This window comes from Homalodisca vitripennis, chromosome 1 (genome assembly GCF_021130785.1).
Source record: "Homalodisca vitripennis isolate AUS2020 chromosome 1, UT_GWSS_2.1, whole genome shotgun sequence".
Lineage (NCBI taxonomy): Eukaryota > Metazoa > Arthropoda > Insecta > Hemiptera > Cicadellidae > Homalodisca > Homalodisca vitripennis.
In genome coordinates this window covers 108,532,097-108,555,924 of record NC_060207.1, presented here as the reverse complement: position 1 = coordinate 108,555,924, position 23,828 = coordinate 108,532,097, and the positions used below count along the sequence as shown (strand labels likewise).

At 32.5% G+C, this 23,828-nt stretch overlaps 1 protein-coding gene across 4 annotated transcripts in view; it reads left to right on the top strand.

Moving 5' to 3' along the window:
• The window catches only part of LOC124369035 (influenza virus NS1A-binding protein homolog), a 119,884-nt gene extending 97,830 nt beyond the window's left edge, over positions 1-22,054 (top strand). For all 4 annotated transcript variants that reach the window (XM_046826718.1, XM_046826746.1, XM_046826727.1 and 1 more), the window contains 12 exons: positions 760-929; positions 4,534-4,721; positions 5,645-5,843; positions 7,037-7,210; positions 7,758-7,892; positions 8,685-8,805; positions 9,048-9,260; positions 9,873-10,118; positions 15,808-15,933; positions 17,117-17,290; positions 18,806-18,976; positions 19,710-22,054. In XM_046826718.1, the coding sequence (XP_046682674.1) occupies positions 760-929; positions 4,534-4,721; positions 5,645-5,843; positions 7,037-7,210; positions 7,758-7,892; positions 8,685-8,805; positions 9,048-9,260; positions 9,873-10,118; positions 15,808-15,933; positions 17,117-17,290; positions 18,806-18,976; positions 19,710-19,882 (2,090 nt within the window). In that variant the 3' untranslated portion in view covers positions 19,883-22,054. The remainder of the gene's footprint in view (positions 1-759; positions 930-4,533; positions 4,722-5,644; positions 5,844-7,036; positions 7,211-7,757; positions 7,893-8,684; positions 8,806-9,047; positions 9,261-9,872; positions 10,119-15,807; positions 15,934-17,116; positions 17,291-18,805; positions 18,977-19,709) is intronic.
• Positions 22,055-23,828: the final 1,774 nt, after the last annotated feature.

Here is a 23,828-nt window from a genome sequence, read left to right as displayed (position 1 = left end):
AAATCTGTCAAAAGTGTATGTTTATAGCCAATGTGCACATACATGTACTTAATTATAAAGTGGTCTAACATTCAAGCTTCAAGTTCTACCAGAAATGTATTTCAAAGACAAATATACATCAAACCTTAGCGCCTTCAAATAGTGTTTGGCTATTTAATATACGTCACTTTCTCGTAATTTCAGTTTATAATGTGTAGACGCTTTGATAACTTTTATGATTTGCAGCGCCGCCTTGTGGTGAGTTACATCAATGGGTATATAAAACCTTGGTGGAAAAAGTACATATACAGTACATACAAATTTTCATATTGATCGTTCAAATAGTTTCTGAGTCTATAAAGGACATGCAGACAAATATGCATTTATATTTATATATATATATATATCACAACATATGTTATTTCAAGAACTATAAGATTTCAAAATAACACATGTACATAGGCACAATAACTTGTTAACAAGAGAGATCTAAAGTTTTGATAGCCATTTTCTCCCTTACTTTTGTGCTTCATTTTAAAGATTGTATTTAATGTCCCAATTTCTTTTTTTAATATTATTTATTCTTTGTTATTGAGCAAAATTATTTTCAATCAAAATGTTTAGTTCTAAAACAACTATACACCTTCTATAAACCCAAATCTATTTGGATTCAAAAGCAGTTTTTTCCAAACGTATTTTTCACCTCTCTTAAATAAAGATTACTGAAATAAGAGATACAGAGTTTGGCGCTGTTTATTTACGTGGAGTGTGATGTTCTAGCGGACCTGGAACTCACCGGGGACGAGATGGTAGAGCAGTGCAGCAACAGCGGGGAGACTTCGCCCACTGGCGCTGAGTTGCTGTTCACAGATGACAAGTTAACAGTACGCACTCTGCACTCACTCAACATGATGCGCAAGAACCGCACCTTCTGCGATGTCATCCTCCACGTGAGTAATAATAATACTTGTGATACCCATACCATAAAAGTGTTACCACTCAGTACAGACAATCTTTGGTATTATTGAATGTACGAGTATGTCATGTTAATTTTGCTGAACCTCAAGCACAATGGAAGAGTTCAGTTACCTGTAACATGTGGTCACATGTTTGTTATTAATATCAGGAAAGTATCCAGCAATATGTTCACATTTGTTGTAGTTCCAACCAATCCAATGTCCAAATAATATTCTCTATATCATTTCCATAGCAACTTACCAAAATTTCTCATATTTAATTTGTATCTAATCAAAAACGTAGCAAAACGGGTTTTCTGAGAAGAAATTCTGAAGTAACATACAGTAGTTTCAACCCTTCTATATCATTCTCATGATTTGTAACCTCCTATGTTGTTCCTTGCAAATTCTTATCAACTTGATGTATCTTGAAAAGTATTGCATAGAGACCCATTGATTTAATTTATCACAGGGAAATTATTTATTGTGGTTATGCTGAAGCATATAGCAACAAATATTTAAGAACATGTATGTGGCCCCTTTCATCAAATGTTATAAATAGTGAATAAATTATATTTCGTCAAAAGACTGAACTACTCCTTTATTAAATTATTAATATTCTTTGATAGTTTATATAACAGGCTGCACTTTTGTAGTCTTGTATCAGATGTTTTTTATCAGTTTTATCCTCTATCACAATTCAATTTCTAGCAAAGTTTTATAACAGTGTAATTTACAAATTATTTACTTCTAGATATGAGACCTCAATCAGTAACAGTAAACCCACCATCCAATGTAGGATAATCATTTTTCCTGGCCTTCTTAAATGACTTAATCTGCTATTATCTATTCCTTTTGATAACACTATAAATACTGTATGTAATTGTCATAATTCCTCTAATTTGTTATGTTATCAATTCTGTGATATTGAACAGTTCAGAATCATAAAGATAAGACCAGAATCTGCATCTTAGCATGAGGCTACAATAGTGAGATTGTTGATAGCACTTATATATCCTGTCTGATCCACCTTCACCTGATAACTTATCAAACATTCTATTGTGCCTCTTACTCTGCTTCCTCCTCTCTTCATTGCTCCTACCATTCAATATACTTTATCGGCTGTGGTGTCATATCATGTATTAGGAAACACAATTAAGGTTTTTTATCTCTTTTATGATAGTTTTAATGAAGCATTTATTGGGTGTTGTGTTACTGATTGAGGTACAACTTTATCTTGTGTTATGAACTCATAAAATGCCAAAAGAATTTAAATTATGTTTACTATGAAGTGCTGTCTAATGGAGCAGATTTCAAACTGCAAACCATCTGGCAACTAACTAGCTTTTTTTGGCAGCAAGGATAATAAATTGTACAATAACAATTATTTTCTAGAATTTCCTATACAAATTAGATAATGTGTTTCTTATTTTTCCTTTGAAACGCTCTGATTTATAAAATACTAAACTTACATGAATTAGTAATAATTTACTGAATGATTTTTGAGGATTTGCACAAGGCAGACAAATACCTGGTTGCCTCAAATGTCAGAAGTAGTTCTTTGTGAATTGCATCGTTGTTTGAAAGTTTCTAAAATTATGTATGTAACAATTTTATTCCTACAGTATAGACATTTGATTGATTAATAATGAATTAGTAAATTCTAACAGGTTTGTTTAAATTCCGATCATTGTATCAAAATAAATTGATGTACAGTTGTTTCTTCAATTCAAAATCAATATGACACCATATTTGAATTATAAAAGCACCATATTTAAGCATTACTAAATATATTAAGATAGAAAACTGTTCTATGTGTTGTTTTTTTATATCGTTTCTTATTTTAATGTTGAATGCGTATTACTGATCACTTTTATCGCTGAATGACATTTTCTACACACATTTCAAATTTCTTGTCATCAGAGTTGTCAAAGTTATGATACATAAAATGTATGATAATATGTATTACCATAACATTCCCATTATTGGTCACAGAAAACTGCATATTTTAGTAATTTCTGGGACACGAGAAGAACGTATGGGACATAGATCTAGTATAAAATCTGATAGCAAGATACCTAACAGTTATGCCTGTAGCCACGATTAACTGCATGACAAAACACGTTAAGTTTTTAAAGTCGTCATTGTGAACAAATGTGATATGAATTTAGAGTAAACACTAATGCATAAGCTACTACGAGATTGACAACCTAGTGCTAAAACGCTACTTTTACTTCTAACAATAGATTCACTTTGTTTTGTTTCCTTCAAAAACTAAACAAAGAGGGATATAGGTAAACAGATACTTCATTAATATCTTTAAAAAAACATAACATTTAAATGTTATATTTGTATGTTGCTATGTACCATCAGCATACATAAAGTTTACATAAGTAACTAAAAATAAAAGCTACAGTATTAGTTTTACAGGGAGTATCACAGGTACTGTACCAGTACCGAATTTATCCTATAGCCTCTTATTTCTTCAATTAAATCGGGTTTTACAAACTTATAATGTTGCTATTATAGTATATGAAAAGTTGTAAAAGAATGTTAACAAATATTTGTTAGATTTCTTTGCCCTTCCCTATTGTTATTTACAGATAACAATAGGGAAGGGCAAAATCGGCAAACGTAGGATGTTTGGAACAGAGAAAATCTAAACCAAATACTGGAAAATAAATCATCAGTGATAAGTTTCTTACACCATACTGTGTCTGTTAACTTCAGATAGTGCTGACACTGCAAGATACCTATGACACATTTCTTGGATCAACACTCAAAAAGAACTGTTCACTAGGAATTAGGACAGTGTCATTAATTGGCTAAGCTGAAACTAGGTGATTACTTTGTTGACGACTGGCCCTCTTGGAACATACCCAGTGCTTTAATTGTATTGCTGTAACATACTCAACAACTGATACAGACACTGAGCCTGCCTATGCAGATATTAACTTAACTGTAGGCAGAATCATTTAATTGTGAATTAATAGATAGCACGTATCTAATTAAACTTAAGAAATTATTCAAGCTTTGATTTTGTTAACGCAGTAATTTAGTAACTAGTCACAGTACGTAAAAAGTTAGTGAGATAAGTATAAAAAATATATGCAGATATATTTAAGCATAGCATATATAAGAGCTATCATATTTCTAGGGAATTGAAATAAATTCAGTTTATAATCAAATAAATACAAAAGTAAACTAATTTCAATAATTATTCAATTTTAATAAATTATGGCAGCAGGAATATTAAACAAAAAAGCATTAGTTCAAACCCACTATTACTTATAACTGTACTTGTGTTGTCAACCATTCACTATGTTGTAATTTTTAGGATCTAAAAAAATTTAAATATTAGATTTTATTTTATTGTATACCTACTACTTTTCACTGTGTTTTACATGAAGAATTGTCATTGTGTTCTAAATGACAGCCAATGTTGTTACTATAATAGTGAATTATTTATCACATAGAAGCAAAAGTGATGATTCAAATTTGCAATTAAGTTTATTGGAGTAATTATATAGTCAGTTTTCATTTATTCAAATGTTTACATTTACTTTTTGAAGACTAAATGAATTTTTCTGTGTTAAAGGTTGGCAACAGTGAGTTGTACGGACATCGTGCAGTGTTGGCGTCAGCCAGTCCTCACCTGCTGGAGCTGTTTTCTGCGGACGACGAGTCCAAAGGCAGTGTTCGTGAGAACGTTGTCACCTACCATCTTAACGGAGGATTTGACAAGGTCGCATTGGAGAAACTCATTGACTATGCTTATACAGCACGGTAAGACTTTACAATGTTATTGGTGTCATCAATTGTTTTTAATCTTCTGCCTAATGCATTAAATAGAGTCCACACACCCTATGTACTGTTGTAAAATTATCTAATTGGTTACTGAATAATGAATGAATCCTCCTTGTTTAACAAAACCTATTTAATGGGTTGCTTTGCCAAAAACGTAGTGGATTGAATATTTTTTAAAGTTAGAAGTGTGCAGCAATTACTGTATCGTGGCTCTTTTTTTGTTTGTACAAGGGACACTTTGACCAGCTTTCTCTATTTATGCTGGAATACCTATATATTTTTCTGCCCAATACCATGTGCTACAGGCTTATGTAAGTTGAGACTCAGTATAGCACAAGATGGACACTGCTGAGAAACAGCGTGGTGTCAGATGTGATTTGAACTTGTACAATCTCTAATTCAAACAAAAGATCTCATGCTTTAAATCGTGCAGTAATTGGCTCTATCTAGTAATTATATGGGATCAGTCCAATGCTTCAAGCCTCAAAATAACACTTTTGTCCTTGATCATTAATTGGTAATTTATACAATATGATGCAATTTTTAGACCATTTGTTTGTGTATGCCTTATCTGAACCAAAATATACAAAGGTAAAATATATTTAAATAAAAATAAACAATTTTTCTGAATCACCTTTTGAAGTGTGAACTGGCACTATTTCATATTATTAATGGTAGACATTTTTATCTTCGTATACCTCAGCAAGTAATAGCTATTGAAAAATATGTGAAGGCATTCAAGAATACTTGTACAACTTCTGTGTTTATAAACCTGTTAAAGCCCCAAAAATATTATTGACAGCCATTGAAACCTTTAAAGCAAACTGCTTTAATTAAAACATTTAAATGTTAAAATTGTGAGAGTTTCATGTGGATGTATGTGAAAGGTTGTATGTGTGCAGGCTGGAGGTGCGGGCTCACCAAGTGAAGTCTGTGTTCCTGACAGCCACCAAGCTCAAGATGGAGCGAGTGGCCAAGGAATGTGCCAGCTACCTGGTACATCATCTAGACCCTGAAAATTGCGTTGAGATCCGCTCCTTGCCTGGCATCGCTCGCAGCAAGACCTTTGTCGCGCAGGTGGACAGCTACATCGCGCAGCAGGTACTTCACCATTTTGTCAAATCTTTGTTTGCAAATAACTCAGTTAATGTATTTGTAAATTATGGCGTATTAAAAATATATAAGCTCTAATTGAAATAAATTTAAAACTATGATGTTGTAAAAGCTTTACAATTGTGTTAAATTTATTACAAAACATACGTTTTGAGAATTTAAAAACAGTGAGTCAGTATCACATGTAAGTATTAAAACCTGTATACACCAAACATGAGTAATATTGAACTATTAATTATAAGGTATTAAACATGTATTAAAACTGCTACCTTGATCTATTCCATAAGGTGATCTAAACCTTAAACTATAATACTTTCTCTCTTGTTTGTAGAGTTTTTGTGCTATTTAATCTTAAATGCATGATTTTTACATTTCTTTTAGTTTTACTAATATTACAGATTGTCAAATATTTTAAAATTATTATACTTGATTATCAAACTTCTACAGGTACAAATTTTACAATGTCTGCAAAGTGAATAGGATGTGTATAACTGTACCTTTAAAATGAAATGCATTACAAAACTGTGACCTAAAAGAAGGAATAAAATGATTTAGTGTTTAACTTGGTTCTATAGGGCAAACTCAAGATCTGTTTTAGTACATCAGGTTCTTAATTAGAAACATTCAGATGTAAAATTTACAACATCTTGAATTTAACAATATTTTTATGATAAATTAAGAAAACGGCGCACAATAATAAATTAGTTTTAAAATAAAATTTTGTTGTAATAAGTTTGTGATAATATTTCAAGAATTATAAAATGTTGTTTTCATATCTGAAATCTCTTCCAAACTTTATTTGAAATTTATAAGTATACAAACATAATACTTTACATTTTATCTCTATTATCAAAGCAATTGTTGTATAAAAATATTACACTTTGTTTGAAGTTTGTTTTTGACATTGGAAGGCTTGTGAAGGAAACAGGATATTTCTGGGTGTATGCCATTTTACAGTGATGCAAGAAACATCACTGGAAAATGGTTTGCTTGTATATTTTAATTCATGCAAATTATTTGAGTTAATTTCAACATTTCGATAACAATCTCCAATCAATTGTTTAAACAACACAGTTCGTAAAACAAATAAAGTGCAGTTGTGAATTCTATGTTTAAAATGAAATCCAATCAAGAGTTAAAGTAGTATGTCCTCACCTAAATATTGATTGGTCTGTTGACAGTTTGAGGAGGTGAGTCAGTCGCCGACACTACTGGCGCTGCCGTGTGTGAGGGTGGAAGTGCTCAACCAGACACGTCAAGAGATGAGCATGGTCTCGGGTGATTCTCTGTGTCATCTCGTCCTTGACTGGGTCAAGCGTTCCCATGAGGACAACCTCAACAACCTCACAGAGAAGGTGAGTAAGAAATCTTTACTAGGACAATCAATACATTTATCCTAATATACAATACACAATAAATAATTAGTATGAAACAAGATGAATTGTTTCCTCAAAAGAAATAAACTTTGAGGTAATGAAGTCCAGCACAAGTCTAGTAAAAATTATTATAGTGTTTTGTTTGAGACAAGCCACTGACAGTAAGATAACATGGCTGAGATGATACACTATCATGAACTGTTATCCGTTTGTTACTCAGTGTATTAGCCACTTAAAAACAATTCTGTTCGGGCAGTAAGGACAACAATAATATTAGAATCTACAACATATTGTTAAATTATCGGAGGAAAATTTTGAATTGCTACAACTGTCTTCATAATAACCAACCATTTTGAGTCATTCTTTGTCATTGTTTGAAACTTTAGTTTTTAAGTCTTTAGTGATCTAATTGTTCAAATACAAATCCAGTGACGCATAGAACTCTCAAACATACAACAGTACTTAACAAGCAACAATTACAGTTTTGAACAATAATTACTTGAACTAAACCTTTTTATTTGTGCAGACATATCTGCTGTACCTAGCCCTGGACAACACTCTGCAGGACTGCGCAGAACTGCCCTCTGGAGATGTCTCTGACACAGAGATCGTACAAGATTACAAAAAGATGTCCAAGAAGATCATTAATCCTGCTACCAAGGTGAGAGACTTGCATTGGCATGAGCTTTGCTATCCATTAATATTTTGAAATACTTAGATGGATTATTTCATCACAAGACTTGAGAGATCAATTTACTTTTCACATCAAATTTAGGTGCAGGATTAAAGATTGTACTGTACTAGCAAGTCATTTCTAGCCTTGTCAGTATTTTATCTTGAACCATGTTATCCTCCTAGTCTGTGACTTCTTCCATATTTATAGTTTTTCTTGTATTATTAATGGTTAATCAACAAATTAAGGGTTTCTAGTGTTAATTGTATATAAGTAGAACCTTTAAAAAAACATCTTAAAAACTTCAAACAATCCTAAAATGAAAGATTTTTGTAGTTTTAACATTGTTCTTACTGTACAACACTCAAGGTGCCAGTACAGCCTCCTGTGAACCTTTGGCACCATCCGTAATGCAAAATTGTTCTAAAAATTTTAAATTGAATTTTTTATTTTATCACATAGAGTAATACTGATAATTATTATTATTGACAATTATAAAAACTATGCAAAATAATAATTTCAAATGTGTATACAATGTTGCCTTTAAAAACTAGACTTTTAAATTCTCTTTAAGAAAACCAGTTTGGTTTACAAACACAAGCATGTGAAGACAAAGTTGATTACGATTTAAAATATTGTAACATAAATTGAATTATAGACTAACTGTAATGTTTTAATCATTATTGAAATAGATTTTACACCATATCATCTCACTAAATTTTTTAAATTAAAAGAATGTTTAATGTAAACAAAATTGTTGATAGTCTCTGTGTTTTATAGAACCGCAGGAAGGGCCAGATCCAACCAGCCAAACCTCGGGTGCTCATGTATAGCCGGACTGACACACTGGAGCCTGAGACGGAGCAAGACTGGTCTCTCATTGCTTCTAAAAAAGTTGGAGGTCAGTTTTGTATTTCTTATATTATTTTTACTGTTTTGTAAAGATTAAACCAATAACGTGTTATAGCTAGATTTAGAATTGTATGATTGTCATTAGTTAATGCAAATTTCAAGTTTATCATCAAATTAAACTCCGCTTTTTCAATTTATACAAATTTTATGAATATATTGCCTATATTTCCTGGACTAGCTAGATAATTTACTAACACCGGTTCACTTGTGACATGTGACATTTGTTTCCAGAACACACATTCTTGGGCCTGGTGACGTTGGGCAACAAGCTGGTAACTCTGTCACTTATGCTGCGTCTGAACCAGCCCACATCACCTTCTCCCCTGCCAGACACCCAGACCCACACTGAAAACCAGCCCGACATGTACCATGGTCTAGCCAGCATGGGTTCAGTCAAGTGTGGTGCTGGCTGCGCCAACCTCAATGATAACTTGCTTGTCTGTGGTTAGTATTCCACTCAGGTATTCTCCTGGTGTTTCTTTATATATTTTATTAATGTACGTAGATGAGATTTGTGATAACTCAAAAATGTTGACTCTAGATATGACTCAATTAAGTCTTTTTCTTGATTCACAGTGAATGAACCGTTCATAACAATTTTATTTGTATCAGTTATAATTGCTTAATTGTTTAGTCTTTACTTAATTCAAATCTGCAGTTGATTTTTAATTCCTTTATACCAAAATGTTTAGTTTCGTTCAACTTTTAAATGTTCTTTGGAGAACGAATTTGTTTTATTTGTATATTTGTTAATAACTTCTTTAAAAAAAATTGTTTAAAAAAATCGTATTAAAGCTTTAAACTTAAGATTTTGATTAGAGATAGCCAGGTATAATAATAAATTAATTTCTAAGCCTCTTTTTTAATTTAAAAGTTATTGAGTTCCTTGTAATGGAATTATTTATTGTGATGTAAAATATTTCCCACAAAAGTATTGTTCAATATTAAATCATTAAAAAATTTAAGAGGAGGCAAGTCAACTTCATCATGTAAGTAGTAGCATTTAATTAGTTTAAACCAAATTAAATATTCCACAAAACGTGTATTGCATCACAGGAGGATATGACCGAGCAGAGTGTCTGCGTTCAGTGGAGATGTATGATCCGGCGCGTAACGTGTGGGCCGCATTGGCATCCATGCGTGAGGCCAGAGGGCGCTTCAATATCGCAGTGGTGGCAGACAAGGTCTATGCAGTCGGAGGCTGTAACGGCACCACTGAGCTGGCTACTGTTGAATGTTACGATCCTGCGCTGGGCAAGTGGACACGAGTCACATCACTCTCCCTCGCGCGTTCCAACACAGGTCAGTGTTCTGGCATAGTATAGTGTAGCCTACCACCACACCGCCACGGTGAGTCCGCACTTGCTGGTACCCTACTTGGTGAAAATAAGCATTTCATTAAGTTATCGGTGTAATCTTTCAAACATTTTTAGAAGGCCACATTTATAACAAATATTTTAAATTTCATTTCCATATCATCCAAACTTTTTAAAGGTTGACTATGCAGCTAAATAATATAACTCTATAATTCAAATAGTCCTTGGTGATTCAAGTAAATGGCTATCAAGGTTTTGCTAAAACCGATTTTTAAGAATATATGCTCAACACTCAGCTCATTGTTATAATTAAAATTTTCATTGGAAAAAATGACAACCGATTTTTATTAAAATGAACTAGATCTGATAAAACCCAAATTTAATGGGTCCAGAATCCATTGAAACTGAGATCCAGTGTGATATGTCGAATGAGATGAACTATGGTTCAAATGCTCTAGAGATTTGGATCCAATACACTTTAGATGAGTAGGAAAGAAAGCCTTTTGTCAGAGATTCTAGGCATCGAGAAAAGATTACATTAAAAATGGGACAATGATTTTCCTTGAAGTATCTGATTCAATAAATAATAATCAACAAATTGGCTAAAAATGCCTGAAATAGATTTTTATGGAATTTCTTCTTATGATTTTACCTCCATCAGTGAAAAATCCAATCCCTTATGAATACAGTTTGTGTTTCTGAATGTTTCAAAATTAATGAAAATAGTCAAAGAATCTTTGGTTAATATGTGGTATTCAGTGTGTTGTTGTAACTGATAGTGATCATTTACAGGGTAATCATGAAAAAAGATAATTGTATGTTATGTATTCAACTTCTATATATAAATTTAAATTGGATTGGTTATCAATGAATAGATTGAGAGGTATATTGCTCATATTTGGAGTTGAATAATGTAATCCATGTACACAAATAAACATTGTGCATTTTGAATAGTGCATAAAATACAAATTACAAGTAAGAATGAATATGCAATAATTGCTTAGGAAAATTTACGTATACACCCTAATAAAACATAACTATACCAAATTGAGATCTGATCATTTAAAAGCGCTTGTCATATTTAAAAACATAACAGTAACCTTTTTTTAAATACATTAGATTACTTCACTTGGACTACTTCATTTCAATATAGAAATCTCCATATTACATTTTTTGTATTGTTGTGTTTAAAAATTAATGAAATTTTAAAAACAATTAAGTGGATTTATAATGTTTCAAACCAATTATGTCACTGTTATGATGTACTGTTTTCTCTCTTTCTCCCTCTCCCCCCCCCCCTGTCTCTCTTCTTTGTTATACATTGTTAGAAATATTATACATGGTGTTCCAGTTTTTGGCCAAGAAGTACTATAGCAAGTTTCAAGTTCAGATTGTTGACAAATGTGTGTTTTTTGTTGTACTGCTTACACATAACCATGCTAGTGAAATATTTACTATTTTTGCCATCTGGGTACCAGCAACTGCAGGGTTGGTCTGTGTCAAATGGTTATATTGTGGGTTACAGCCTTTGCATTGATGTTTGCAACATAACTGTAAATACTAAGCATGTTTCTGTTTTTATGATTTAATGGACTGAAGAGACAGTTGTGCAAACAACAATGGGAAGGCTGTGGCTGTTGTATACGAGGGGTGTAAAGATATCAGGAGCATTTCCGTGTGTGCGTACGTGTGTTTTGTTTATAGAGTCACCATGGCCTGAGCCACCCTGCCAAGATGTACGGGTAAGTTTTCTGTGTCACCACTTCACTATTTAGAGATACTACCACATCCCAGGCAGATTTTGTAGCTGTGACAATTAGCATATTAGGTAGGTGAACACTGACCGATGTTACTCGATGTAACTACGCATTTCTAACGGTGACAGATATTTGTCTTTTCTCAGTACAAAGCTGTAGAATAAAACTAAAGCAGCACTGTGATAACAGAATACCAATTACAGTAATTTTACAATCTATAAATGTATTTAAAATTAAAACAAAATGTATTTGGTATGACTTCATGAAAATCTGAAGTCTTATTAATTACCACGGGCAACATGAACAGCCAGAAACGTAACATCAAAACAATACAAAATCGGTTTATAAAGTTTCTCAAGAAGCAAAAAATGTCCACAAAAGTTAATAACCTGTAAGGTTAGAAAACATCAATACCGGAAAAATGGTATAATTTTTAGTTGGCTATTATTCCTGGATTTCGAATTTATAAATCAGTCGAGTAATCATAGCTAAATTTGAACTATTAATAAAATTGCTACCAGTGTTATACTGAATACCATACATGTGTATCTGTATAAAGCATGAAATTTCCAACTGTTAGCAAAAAGTTCAAGACAAAACCAAGATAACAAGTTAATTCTCGTAAAGGAAATGTGCTAATGTTTGTCAGAGATGGTCACAAGCTTACAGGAACTGGCCTATACTACTGTAACTTGTCTAAGTTAGCTGGACAGTGGTCCATGAACATCTCTAACTAAACAGGTTTGGTCTGTTGATTGCGTTTCAGCGGGGAGAGAGCGGCCGCAGGACTACCAACCGATCTTCCGCCCACATTCGTAAAGTAACGTGGTGCTGCCTGGTGCGTATTTCCCCCCTTTTCTATAGTTTCAGCACACTGTGAACCGGCTCTACCCGCATGGCTATTCGCTGTCCTAGACCGACTAACTTACACTTAGATTTCCCTTGTTTCTCCGGCGTCTCGTGGGAAAACTTGTAACACGAAGTAACAGTTTTCCCGTTTATACTGAATTTTTAAAACTACACGATTAAAGATGTGTTGGTTAGGATTAAGCTAAACCTTAAGTAGATTTCGATGCATGAAGTAGTTGATACTCAAATGAAAAGTTATTAACTTTGTATAAAGCAATTTCTAATTACTCATTGGAGTGAATAAATTTGTTCAGCAACATAATGACAATATAAGCAATCACACTGCATGAAGGTTCAACGAAAACCATGTCTTTAATAAAACAGATATGGTTAGTCGATTGCATTGTGCCCTGCGACCTTTCATATTATAGTATTGTTATTTAGTACATTCATTTATGCTATTGACTGCTATTCACTTATCTATAATCGCATGGATAGAAATCATTTAGTCATGATCAATAACATTTTTCTAAAAGTAATAAAAAACAGTTTTAGATAAAACTGGAAAAATGAAGTTTTCATTATATACATTTAATATTTTTTTTATTGTTTAGTCTAGTAAGAGAGAACTATGTTGAATAAAGTTGTAGGTATTTATTCGTTCGTTTGTAACATTTTTACATCCACAAGAAATATCAAGGTAACAGATGCACCGCTTTTAAACTTATGATGTATTTAGGCACAGTCATGCTGAAACTATAGAGTACAAATACTTTTAGTTTATTTTCTCAGTAAAAAAGTAAATGCTTTTATAGTGAGTACACTGTAATTCAAAGTTATTTATGTCATTGTGTTAAGAAATGTACAGCTAATTTTCACAATTTTTTGATTATGTTTTTATTAAAATGTATTTTTAAATTAATAATTTTTAGAACCCAAATCAATACAAAAATTAAATGCATTTTAACAAGTTTAAAATTCTCCAAAAATTGGTCCTGTATAACCAAGTTACTTTCCTCGCTGACGTCCGAGTCTGCGGTAAGTCTGCCCTGCAAGCGGTAAGTCCTGACTACAGTCTGTTTACATTTTGCTTTGAGAAATATATTGTATTATTGAAGCTACAATAAACAACATTTTCATTCTAAGTAGGTTTTGATTTATTTTTGCCTTCATCTGCAAGATAACAATAATTTTCTTGAACACTCAAGTGTTTCTGTCATTTCACAAGTGTTTTACCTAAAGTGTAGTGTATGGTTTATTTTAATGCAAAATAAAATCATGTTAGTATAAAAAGTTTTACCTCTTTCTTTTATTACATTAAATTGTTTTATTTATATATACACAATATATATTGATATATATATATATATATGTATTTATATTTATATATATATATATATATATATGTATTTATATTTATATATATATATATATATGTATTTATATTTATACATATACATATATATATATATAAATTGTATATATATATATATATATATATATATAAAAACAGTTTAATATATATTAACGATTTTTCCTTATGATTCAAGATACCAGCTGTGAAGAATTTATTATGAAATTAGTCTTCAGTTACCAACTAGCTATTTAACATAAGTAAAATAAAATAAGATTTGTATTTGTGCGAAGTTTATATCATGACTTTTAATATGGAACACTGCGTAGGCAAAATGTACATTTAAAGGAATACTCAACTTTTTATGTATTAAAATTATTTTTCAATTTTTGTTATTTAGCTGCATTTTTACTAACTAAAATAATATTTGTAACTTATATTGTAATTTTTATTGCCCAACTATAAAATCAGTCAAATGTTTTTCTTGACTTGTGCCATTTTGGTCAATTTTAAAGTGACAAAAATATTTTAAACGCATAAAGGAACAGGATAAATTTCAAACATGGTTGTCTAAAAAAATAATACCTTTAGTGTCTCCAGTGGGTTTTAAGAAAAGATGTCTATATTCATGATATAAAAAAAGAAAAGATGCTGAAATATATTATTGGGTCATAAAGAATATGAATTCTAAAGACATCAATGCACAAAAGAAGAATGTGTAATTGAACATTTCAAAAGGGGTGCTTCAAGATGAACTGAAAAAAATCAGAACATCAACTTCTTAACAATGCATTGACTTTCCCTCAAGTTTTCCGGATAAGCGAAGTTGTTCTAATCTAGTCGTATATGTTTTGTCAAGCTGTAATTGTAACTAACAACTTTTCCAGCAGGACAGCCAGTTTCATAAAGGGAAATACAAAGGGAAATGCTCCTGAACACAGTTGAATGCAATCTTTGACTGCATAGATATATTTTTTTAAATTTTTACTTTGTGCTTCTCTCAAACGTTGCAACATTTAATTGTTGAGTATTATTTGTATACAGAAATATACGCTTTTAAATTTGAAATGAATGTCTAATAATAATGCTTTATCTGTATAACAATTACCAATTATGTAATTAATAGAATTGTAGTCTAGTATAATTAGGATTGTTTAAAGTTTATATTTCTTGTCTTAACTTAAAAGACTTCGCAAAATTGTGTAAATTCATCCTAAAGATCTTTATATTGTGATTCTTTTCAAATCATTTAAAAATTTATGGGCACTAGACGTGTTTTAAAGGCCAAAATAGTAAAATTATAAAATGTTTCATGTCTCACAATTATTGATAGTTTTATGTGTATTTTCCAAAAATAATCACAGTCTGTGAACTGATTTTGTTCAAATCCTTTAAATATGTTTCGTGCTCATGTAAATATTTATCAGTTTTTTTAAACTAACTTTTATAAATAGTAGATAAGTGAATCCCTCCTGTAATCTTACTTATGAGATTTTAACAAAGAATTCACCAAAAGATATTTTTGTTCAAATGGAATGTTCTATTACCAAGTTATGTAGTGCACACATCATAAAACAGTTAAGTGTGTTAAAAGCATAACATTGTAAAACGTTTTCTGGATCACAAGTGTATTAGATTATTGAGGATCCTTAATTTATTTATGTATAAAATATTGTAATTCTGGGGCAATAGTGTTGATGTGTGCGTGATTACAGGGGTGTGCGAGATGGGCGGAAAGCTCTATTGTATCGGTGGATGGAATGGCCAGGTCGGCATCAAGCAGTGTGATGTATTTGATCCAGAAACCCAGCAGTGGACCCCTATCGCACCCCTTCAGACTGGTGAGTCTTAGCACTAAAACTTTTCCACCAGTAGTCCTTTTAAGCCATACTTAAATAATATTCCAGACCTTTAAAGCTAGATTTATTTTTACAGTTTCTAATGTTATTAGAAATTTATTAAGTGTATCTTTTAATTTTTTTTTATTTGTAGCTTGACTAAAACCTAAGTTAAAGCATTTTTTAAATAGATTGAAAAACACTGAACATTAGGCTACCTACATCCTTTTAACCAATAATTCAGTTAGAACCTTTATTCAAGAGGTAATAAAAAACATTTAGACATTGTGTAAATATACTGTATGTGTTATTAAGTCTTTATTTGGATTAAAAGTTTCTATTTAGTTAGTTATAATATAAATTTAACAATAGCACAAACAATTATTCCTAAATCTGAAAATGGGATGTAAATTATAATCAAAGATTACCTTCACTTACAGAGCTGTGACCTGTTATGTTCAAATACACAATTCTCTACTGTTATCATTAATTCTTGCAGTTAGTTTATTATGCGTAATGTTTGTGTTCAGTATGTATGTGCGATCTTCTTTTCCAAGGGAAGAATTACATATTATGTAATAGTACAAACCAGATAAAGTAGACTTACCCAAATACCAAAGAGTTGTGACAAGTAGTAGCCAGGAAAGTACACATGAGGTGGAAAATGGCAGGATGGAATGGGAACAACCTAGATGAACTCCCTCAAGAAAATGTTTTGACATCTTACTTTTCATTTGAGTTTTCTATTGTACTATGTATATAATAACTAACTAGATAAGATAACTTTATCTCTCTTTATCTTGTTTTTTTAAACTATTTCACTTGTATTCTTATGTGAAATAATTTCCTTTACCAACGCTCATTGCTCATTATTGCTCATTTCTTTCCTCGTAGCTCTAATTGGTGTGGATTCCTGTGCCTTGTTTGTTTTTATATGTCAAAAGACAGTGTTAATGCGGACTTGACACAGTTTGTACAATTTTCTGCTGTTTTATTGCAGCACTGTTGCGTGACTTGTCTACTTCACCTTATTTGTAGACTTAAATGTTTAGAGTATTTAACACAGTGTCTCAAATTGTGCAACTTTTTGTACCACTTTTCAATGATCAAACTCTAAAAAAATCCTGTTCAGTGAAATGTACCTGAAACAACGTCTTCATTCATCAGCACTATTTTGTCCTCACAGGAAGATACCAGGCAGGAGTGTGCTCTCTGGGAGACCGTGTGTGGGCAGTGGGAGGTTGTGACGGCTGGAACTGTCTCACCTCTGTAGAGACATACGATGCACAGACAAACAGCTGGAGCTTTGCCGCTCCCATGATCACGGCTCGCAGAGGTTGTGGTGTCGCTGTCTTCAAAGGTAACTATCATTCATACAGTGGAACCTTGATAAGTCGGATTAATCGGGACCGCGGCCGACCCGGGTTAACGAAAATCCGGGTTAGCTGGGGAATTAGGTAAAAATTAATAAAATACGGTATACTTACAGATAAACTGCATTATAATTGTAAAAACGTCAAATATATGCACATTTAATTATTATTAATCCTTACAGTACATTTATAACTGTTCATTTCCTGGTAAAAACTCAGTCAGCTTTGGTTGTGCCAATATCGTCTGCCGCTTGCGTGCTGTGCGATCCCACAGTCTCTTCAATATGAGCAATTCAGCCAGCGATGTTTCTGCCTGCCGCTCGAAATAAATCATTAGTTCGTTTAGTTTGGTCACTGCATCTCCATGACTCATCACTGGATCTTCAATGTCCCCGTCTGCCTCCTCAGCGTCTGATTCCTTAGCATTTTCCATATTACAGTTCCCCACTGGTCCAAAAACTTGTTTTTATAGTCATCAGCAGTGCTGTTGTCCCCAGATATACTTTCTCCTGTAATAGATAGTTGGCGAATACCATGCGGTTTTTTCCACCTATCCAACCATCCTTGACTCACAGTAAAATTTGGTTCACAATCAGGTGACTGTTTATTCAGCTTAATTGCCTTTTCTTGAATGATAGGCCCAGACACTGGCAAACCACGTTCCCTTTCTGCACAAAACCAAACATACAAAGCGTCGTCAAGAGTCTCGTTTTTAGCTTTCTTAGCTTTGCACCGATTGCCCAAACTGTCTTTTGTTATCATCTTGAAACAAAATTCTTTGATTTTTGTCCTATTTTTTTCCAATCCGACACTGTAGATGTACTGACACCATAAGATGCTGCAATTGTTTTTAAAGATTCGCCTTTATCAATCCTACCTAATGCCTCTAGTCTCTTTTCCATTGTCACTACAACATTTTTACGTTTTGTTGCGTAAATAAAAACAAACGCACAACACAAATGAAGCACACTATCTGAAGCATGATTGCAGAACAGAAGCAAACAATACAGTACACTACACACACAACACGGGCACATGCGAGCAGAGCGAGGTAGGAACGGTACTGAGGGGCCAGGCGTGGCGGTAGCGTGGGAGAGGATTTGGGGAAATACGCGTCTGTTATTGTTTCCGAGAATCCTGGACAATGACCGCCACTCGGCCGCCGTGTGCCATGAGTCACACACTCACTGTCGTACAGTCCCATCAAATACTGATGCAACATCGATTCACGGATACTATACCACTCAAAAATATTACGTTTTTATTATTGAAATGTTTGTCTGATTTTTTATTTTTTAATTGAAAATCGGTCCAGGTTAGCCGGACTTCCGGGTTTAACGGGGGCCGACTTATCGGGGTTGTATTGTATTGTTGGATTCCGTTATAATAAGTAATTTTACTGATTATTTATCAAATAAACAAGTATCAACTACAAAAAAAAAAATACTAATCACATCTGTGCGTGTCATTTTCTCATTACATCACATATGATATTTGTACAGGCAAGCTGTACGCCGTGGGAGGATCAGATGGCACCCACTCCCTCAGCTCTACAGAGATGTTTGACCCGGAGACCCAGACCTGGAGTCCTGGACCCAACATGTCAACTCCTCGCTCCAACGTAGGTGTGACAGTCATCAACGATCGTCTCTATGCTGTCGGCGGCTTCTCAGGTACCCTTGTATTCATGATAACGTTATAAATGTTACCATCTCAGTATTCCTTTAACATCTAAGTGCTTTGATTTAACATCTGTTGACTGAAGATGTTTCTCCATAGCGCAAAATTGAGGAAAATAATTGTGTTAGCAATATTTCGACACTGAACCGGGAACTTAGACGTTAGTTCTGATGCCGATATATGCCAACTGAAATACACCATGTTTTTGCTTAAGTTCGCTTTACCTAACTTGTTATTTAATGAGCCATATAAACTTTAAATGGTAAATTGTAATGGAAAGCCAAATGTATAAGATGCAAGTTCATAGCCAGTTTATCCTGGAGCTGATCAATGATTTCATGTGTGCTTAATCTCCTTAAATAATCTGGCAAGTAGAATGTCTCATATCGCCTTAAAAACAACCAGCCACAGTAGTAAATACATATCCAAAATCAGATATAAAGATAATCAGAACAAATTCTCTAAACCATATTTCCAAATATCCAACTCCAAAAGCAGTATGTGTAGTTTTATATTAGTTTAACATAAGTGATGTTTAATTAGTATACCTAATGTTATTCTCAGGTGCAATTAAAGAAACACATCAGTCACTTTTTTCAAACAAACTGAAAGACAGCTTTCTTTTCACAAATGAAAAATTTTTTTATGTTTGTAACTTTTAAATAGATTATAGGTATTTTTACAGTTTTATAGAAAAAGACTGTAAATTTAAAACTTTTTCTACAGGAAAAGCCTTCCTCAACAGCATAGAATTCTTGGATGAGAAGACAGATGAGTGGACCACATTCAGCCCCTCCACTAGTGCTCCCTCTCAGACCAATGGCCACAAAGACGATCCTCTGTCCAGGTTTTCCTTCAGCAACTCAACACATTCCTTGGAAGTCGCACCTTCCAGTTAAATAAGAGACTGCAGTCTTTGTACTTTTCATAATTTGGATCATCCTAAAATCTGTTACTAAATAAAGATATTTTTAAAGTCCCAGCACAATTTGATTGTATATCAGTAGGTTAATAAATTCGGTAAGTGCGTCAGTACATTTTCCCACTATAATCAAATGTCTATGACAAAAGAAATGGATCTATAAATTCCTACAGCAACTGCCATTGCATCCTATGATCATGGGATGACACTTTTCAGTGCTTTATGGGTCAGGGTAACTATAACTAACAAGCATTTCATTACCAAATTATGGATTGTACAAGTTAATCCTAAAGATTAAAAACTGATTTTTGTACAAATAAGTGTAACAAGAGTATCATGTTTTCAGCGTAAAATGTTGTTTATTATGAGATTTATATTGTGATGTCTGCATGGTGGAGTGTATAGGGGTCAGAGAGAAAGTGTTACGTTTAGTTTACGTTTTAATTTGTTTACAGAGAAACAATTTTTTTAAAGTTGTGAAGCAAAGGTGAAGTGGACTCGTACTGCTGTTAAGTCTTGTAAAAATTAAGGTATAGATAAAGCAAGAAGGATATTATTTCAATATTATGATGCATTATTCTCAAAGTAACTGTGCTAGTTAATTTTAAATGTCATGTTTATACATTAAACACTTAAAAGTTTTGGTTTTATACATTATCAAGATATTTTATAAAGTACAATAAGTTCTCCAAATGTTTTCTTTGGGTCCACAAGCCAAACTGGTTTGATTTGTTGAAATTTCAATTCGATGCTATCTCTTATTTGCTGAGTAACGTATTTGCATGTACTAATAATTTTTTCTATTAACGAATTTACTGGCAACAATTTTGGGACAATAACTAATAGATGTACATACACTCCTTCATGCAGTGCATACTGTTATTTTTTTGTACTTCGCAGAGTTTAGTGAGGAATCAACTTTTTTTACTTATTACTGTGAATTCTTGGACTTTTTGCCATCATAGTAGATTACCTTTGGAGTTGATAAGAAGAGTTTGTATTTTGATATTTGAGTAATGTCTGCATAGGCTAGTAGTAAAGTCAATGTTAGGAATTAGGATCAACTTTACTTTCGGTCAGTGTCTACTAAAGATAAAAAGGTTTGCACTACAATAAGTAAGTACAGTTCTCTTATATGTGTAATATCTTAACCGTACACTTTTGTAAAATAAATACAACTTTTCTTCTCCAAATTTAAAAAAACCCTTTTCTCAACCTTAACTATTTGCTCATTTTTGTAACGATTTTGTGTATCTAATTTTTTTTGTATTACAAGGCTGAAAAGTGGGTCCAGTATTTATATTTTCTACACAACTCAAGTTGCAATACATCAATCGATATATTGAATTTAATTTTAATAGCCATTGCAAATGTTTGAATTTTCATCTCAATATGTATACAACACACATTTTCTTTTTCCAATATATAAAGTGTATGCAGTATTTTTATACAAATTGTTTTTATATCAAGTAAAGGAACTAAAACTAGGTTTTAAGAAATCCAATTTTACAGAGAAATTGAAACTCTCAAAGCAATTTATTCTCTTGATGGCCATGTGTTAAAGCAAAACATTTCTCTATTATAATTTCTAAACAAGTCTGGCTGTGTTCAAGTAAAGATTTTATTTTCAAGCCTTTTTTGAGGTTTAAAGGATCTAGATGATAATTGTTTTCATAAGTTATTTATTTAAGAGATAAATGTTTGATGTTCACCCAGTATGGGAACAATCTAATTTTATAGTTAAAATTGTATTGTAAAATTGTAAAATATTTGTCATTATTTGATTGCTCTTCTTTTCTAATGGAGACTTTCTCCCCTTCTGTTTTAATTTAATGCTGGAGTTTGTAGTATTTTAGAAAATACCATTGCATGTAGACAAACCTAACTTTCAAAGTGTTCAACCAGCATAATTTTAATTATAAAAGTGGTAATTTTTAATATAATTTCACATTTAGCATGTTTTTTAACTCAGTTTGCATTTTTGTTCATTGTTTTTCATTGGAGATTAATTTAAAGTTTTTATGATCATGTTGATTCCATTTATGATTCGTTAGTATTAAGGTATTCAGTATTGTTTAGATCACATTCAGTTTATATAATATATTGGTCTGGACAGATATTGCATCTGAATAAAGGCAACCTTGTGTAATGCTATCGTTTATTTACTCCTGTATACCACATGATTTTCAGTAAATGAAGTACATATGAACAATTCACCCAATGTTTCAAGTGTATAGCTAAAATTGCCTTCAAGATACCCTGTGTACAGGCAGACAAGTAAACAGAAAGCCAACTGTAAAGGCGGTAATCTTGAGTTTAACTACATAAGAACATTTTTAAACCTCAAACACTATTATGTCCCTGTTTTTAACAGTAGAATTTTGGAATTTCTCTTATTTTAAAGATAAACACCCAAATTTGTTTTTACTTCATCGTTTAAGTCTTTTAAAAGTGTAAACTTAACAAGAAATTCTGAAAAGCATTTGTATGTTTATAACTGTATCTTTAAATTGAGGCACCTCTCACAATTCTACAACAACAACAACAAATATGTGAGTGTTTTAGGATTATCATGTTTCCATATACTAAAACTCAACATCATTTAACCACAGCTGGCAATCAACCCTGGATCTGTCAAACGACTAGTTACAGGAGTAGCTTAAAATGTTTCTCCAATTTTAAACAACTAGTTACTAGTCGTTTTTGCAGTCTTTTTTTAATCAAACTTTTGATATTGAACATCACATTTTAAGTAGGACAAATTGTATATCAAATTAATTGGGATGTTTCACAGTTTAATTTAATGTATTTTTTATTGAATAATAATGCATAGTAAGTACACACCGTAGTTATAAAGTTGCAATACAAAACATTAGTTTGCTGTTTCTGATCATCTACTTTTGACACAGGAAATGTCGTTCAGGAAAAAGGTTGGCTATGTCATTGCATTCAAAATTTTTTCCTTAAAAGAGCATCTGCTTCAAACAACTGTTTATTACTCTCTGGTCCGAAGAAAGACATCCATTGTAAAGTTACGGCACAGTAAGCGGCATTTCAATAATGTCAAATGTAGTTTTGGCTAGTCACCAGTATTTTGTTATTTTCAATTTTATTATAGAGTTGTGGTTGTATTAAGTGACATCAAACTTTTCATTGTGAAATTTGCCATCAAGTTGTATATAATAGTAAAAGTTTCTAAATACACCGTGTCCCAAAAAAAACTGAACAACTTTATTAGATTGTAATTATTTTAATAACACACATATAAAAGAATTTTTTGATTTAAAGTAACACGCATAATCTTAAGTTATTTTGGGTACAACCTTTATTTGTGAACCTCAACATGGTTTCCATTGTTGGCAAAAAGATAGTCGATTCGGCTATCTAACTCTGCCCACACTCGATGACGCATTTCCTCATTAATTTTGGAAAAGGCCGTGATAATCCTTAGTCTCAATTCTTGAATGTTTAACACTTTAGACTTGAAAACCTGGTCTTTTACAAATCCCCAGACAAAAAAATCACATGGTGTTATGTCTGGGGACCGTGGGGGCCAGGCTATGGAACCACCGCGCCCAATCCACCGACGAGGGAAAGTGTCATCAAGTGATTCTCTTACAAATAAGTTCCAGTGCGGAGGGGCACCATCTTGTTGAAAAAAAAACGTTGGGCTGTAGGTCTTCTAGCTGTGGGTAAGCGTTAGTTAGTTTTCTAGCATGTCTAGATAAATGTTACCATTAATTGTTTTTTCATTGAAGAAAAACGGGCCAATAAGTCTGTCATAGGAAATAGCACACCACACATTTAACTTGGGACTGTCTCGAACATGTTCCCGAACTTGATATGGTCTTTCTGTACCCCAAATACGCACGTTATGTTTAATTCACTTTTTCCACATACATGGAACGTGGCCTCATCAGAAA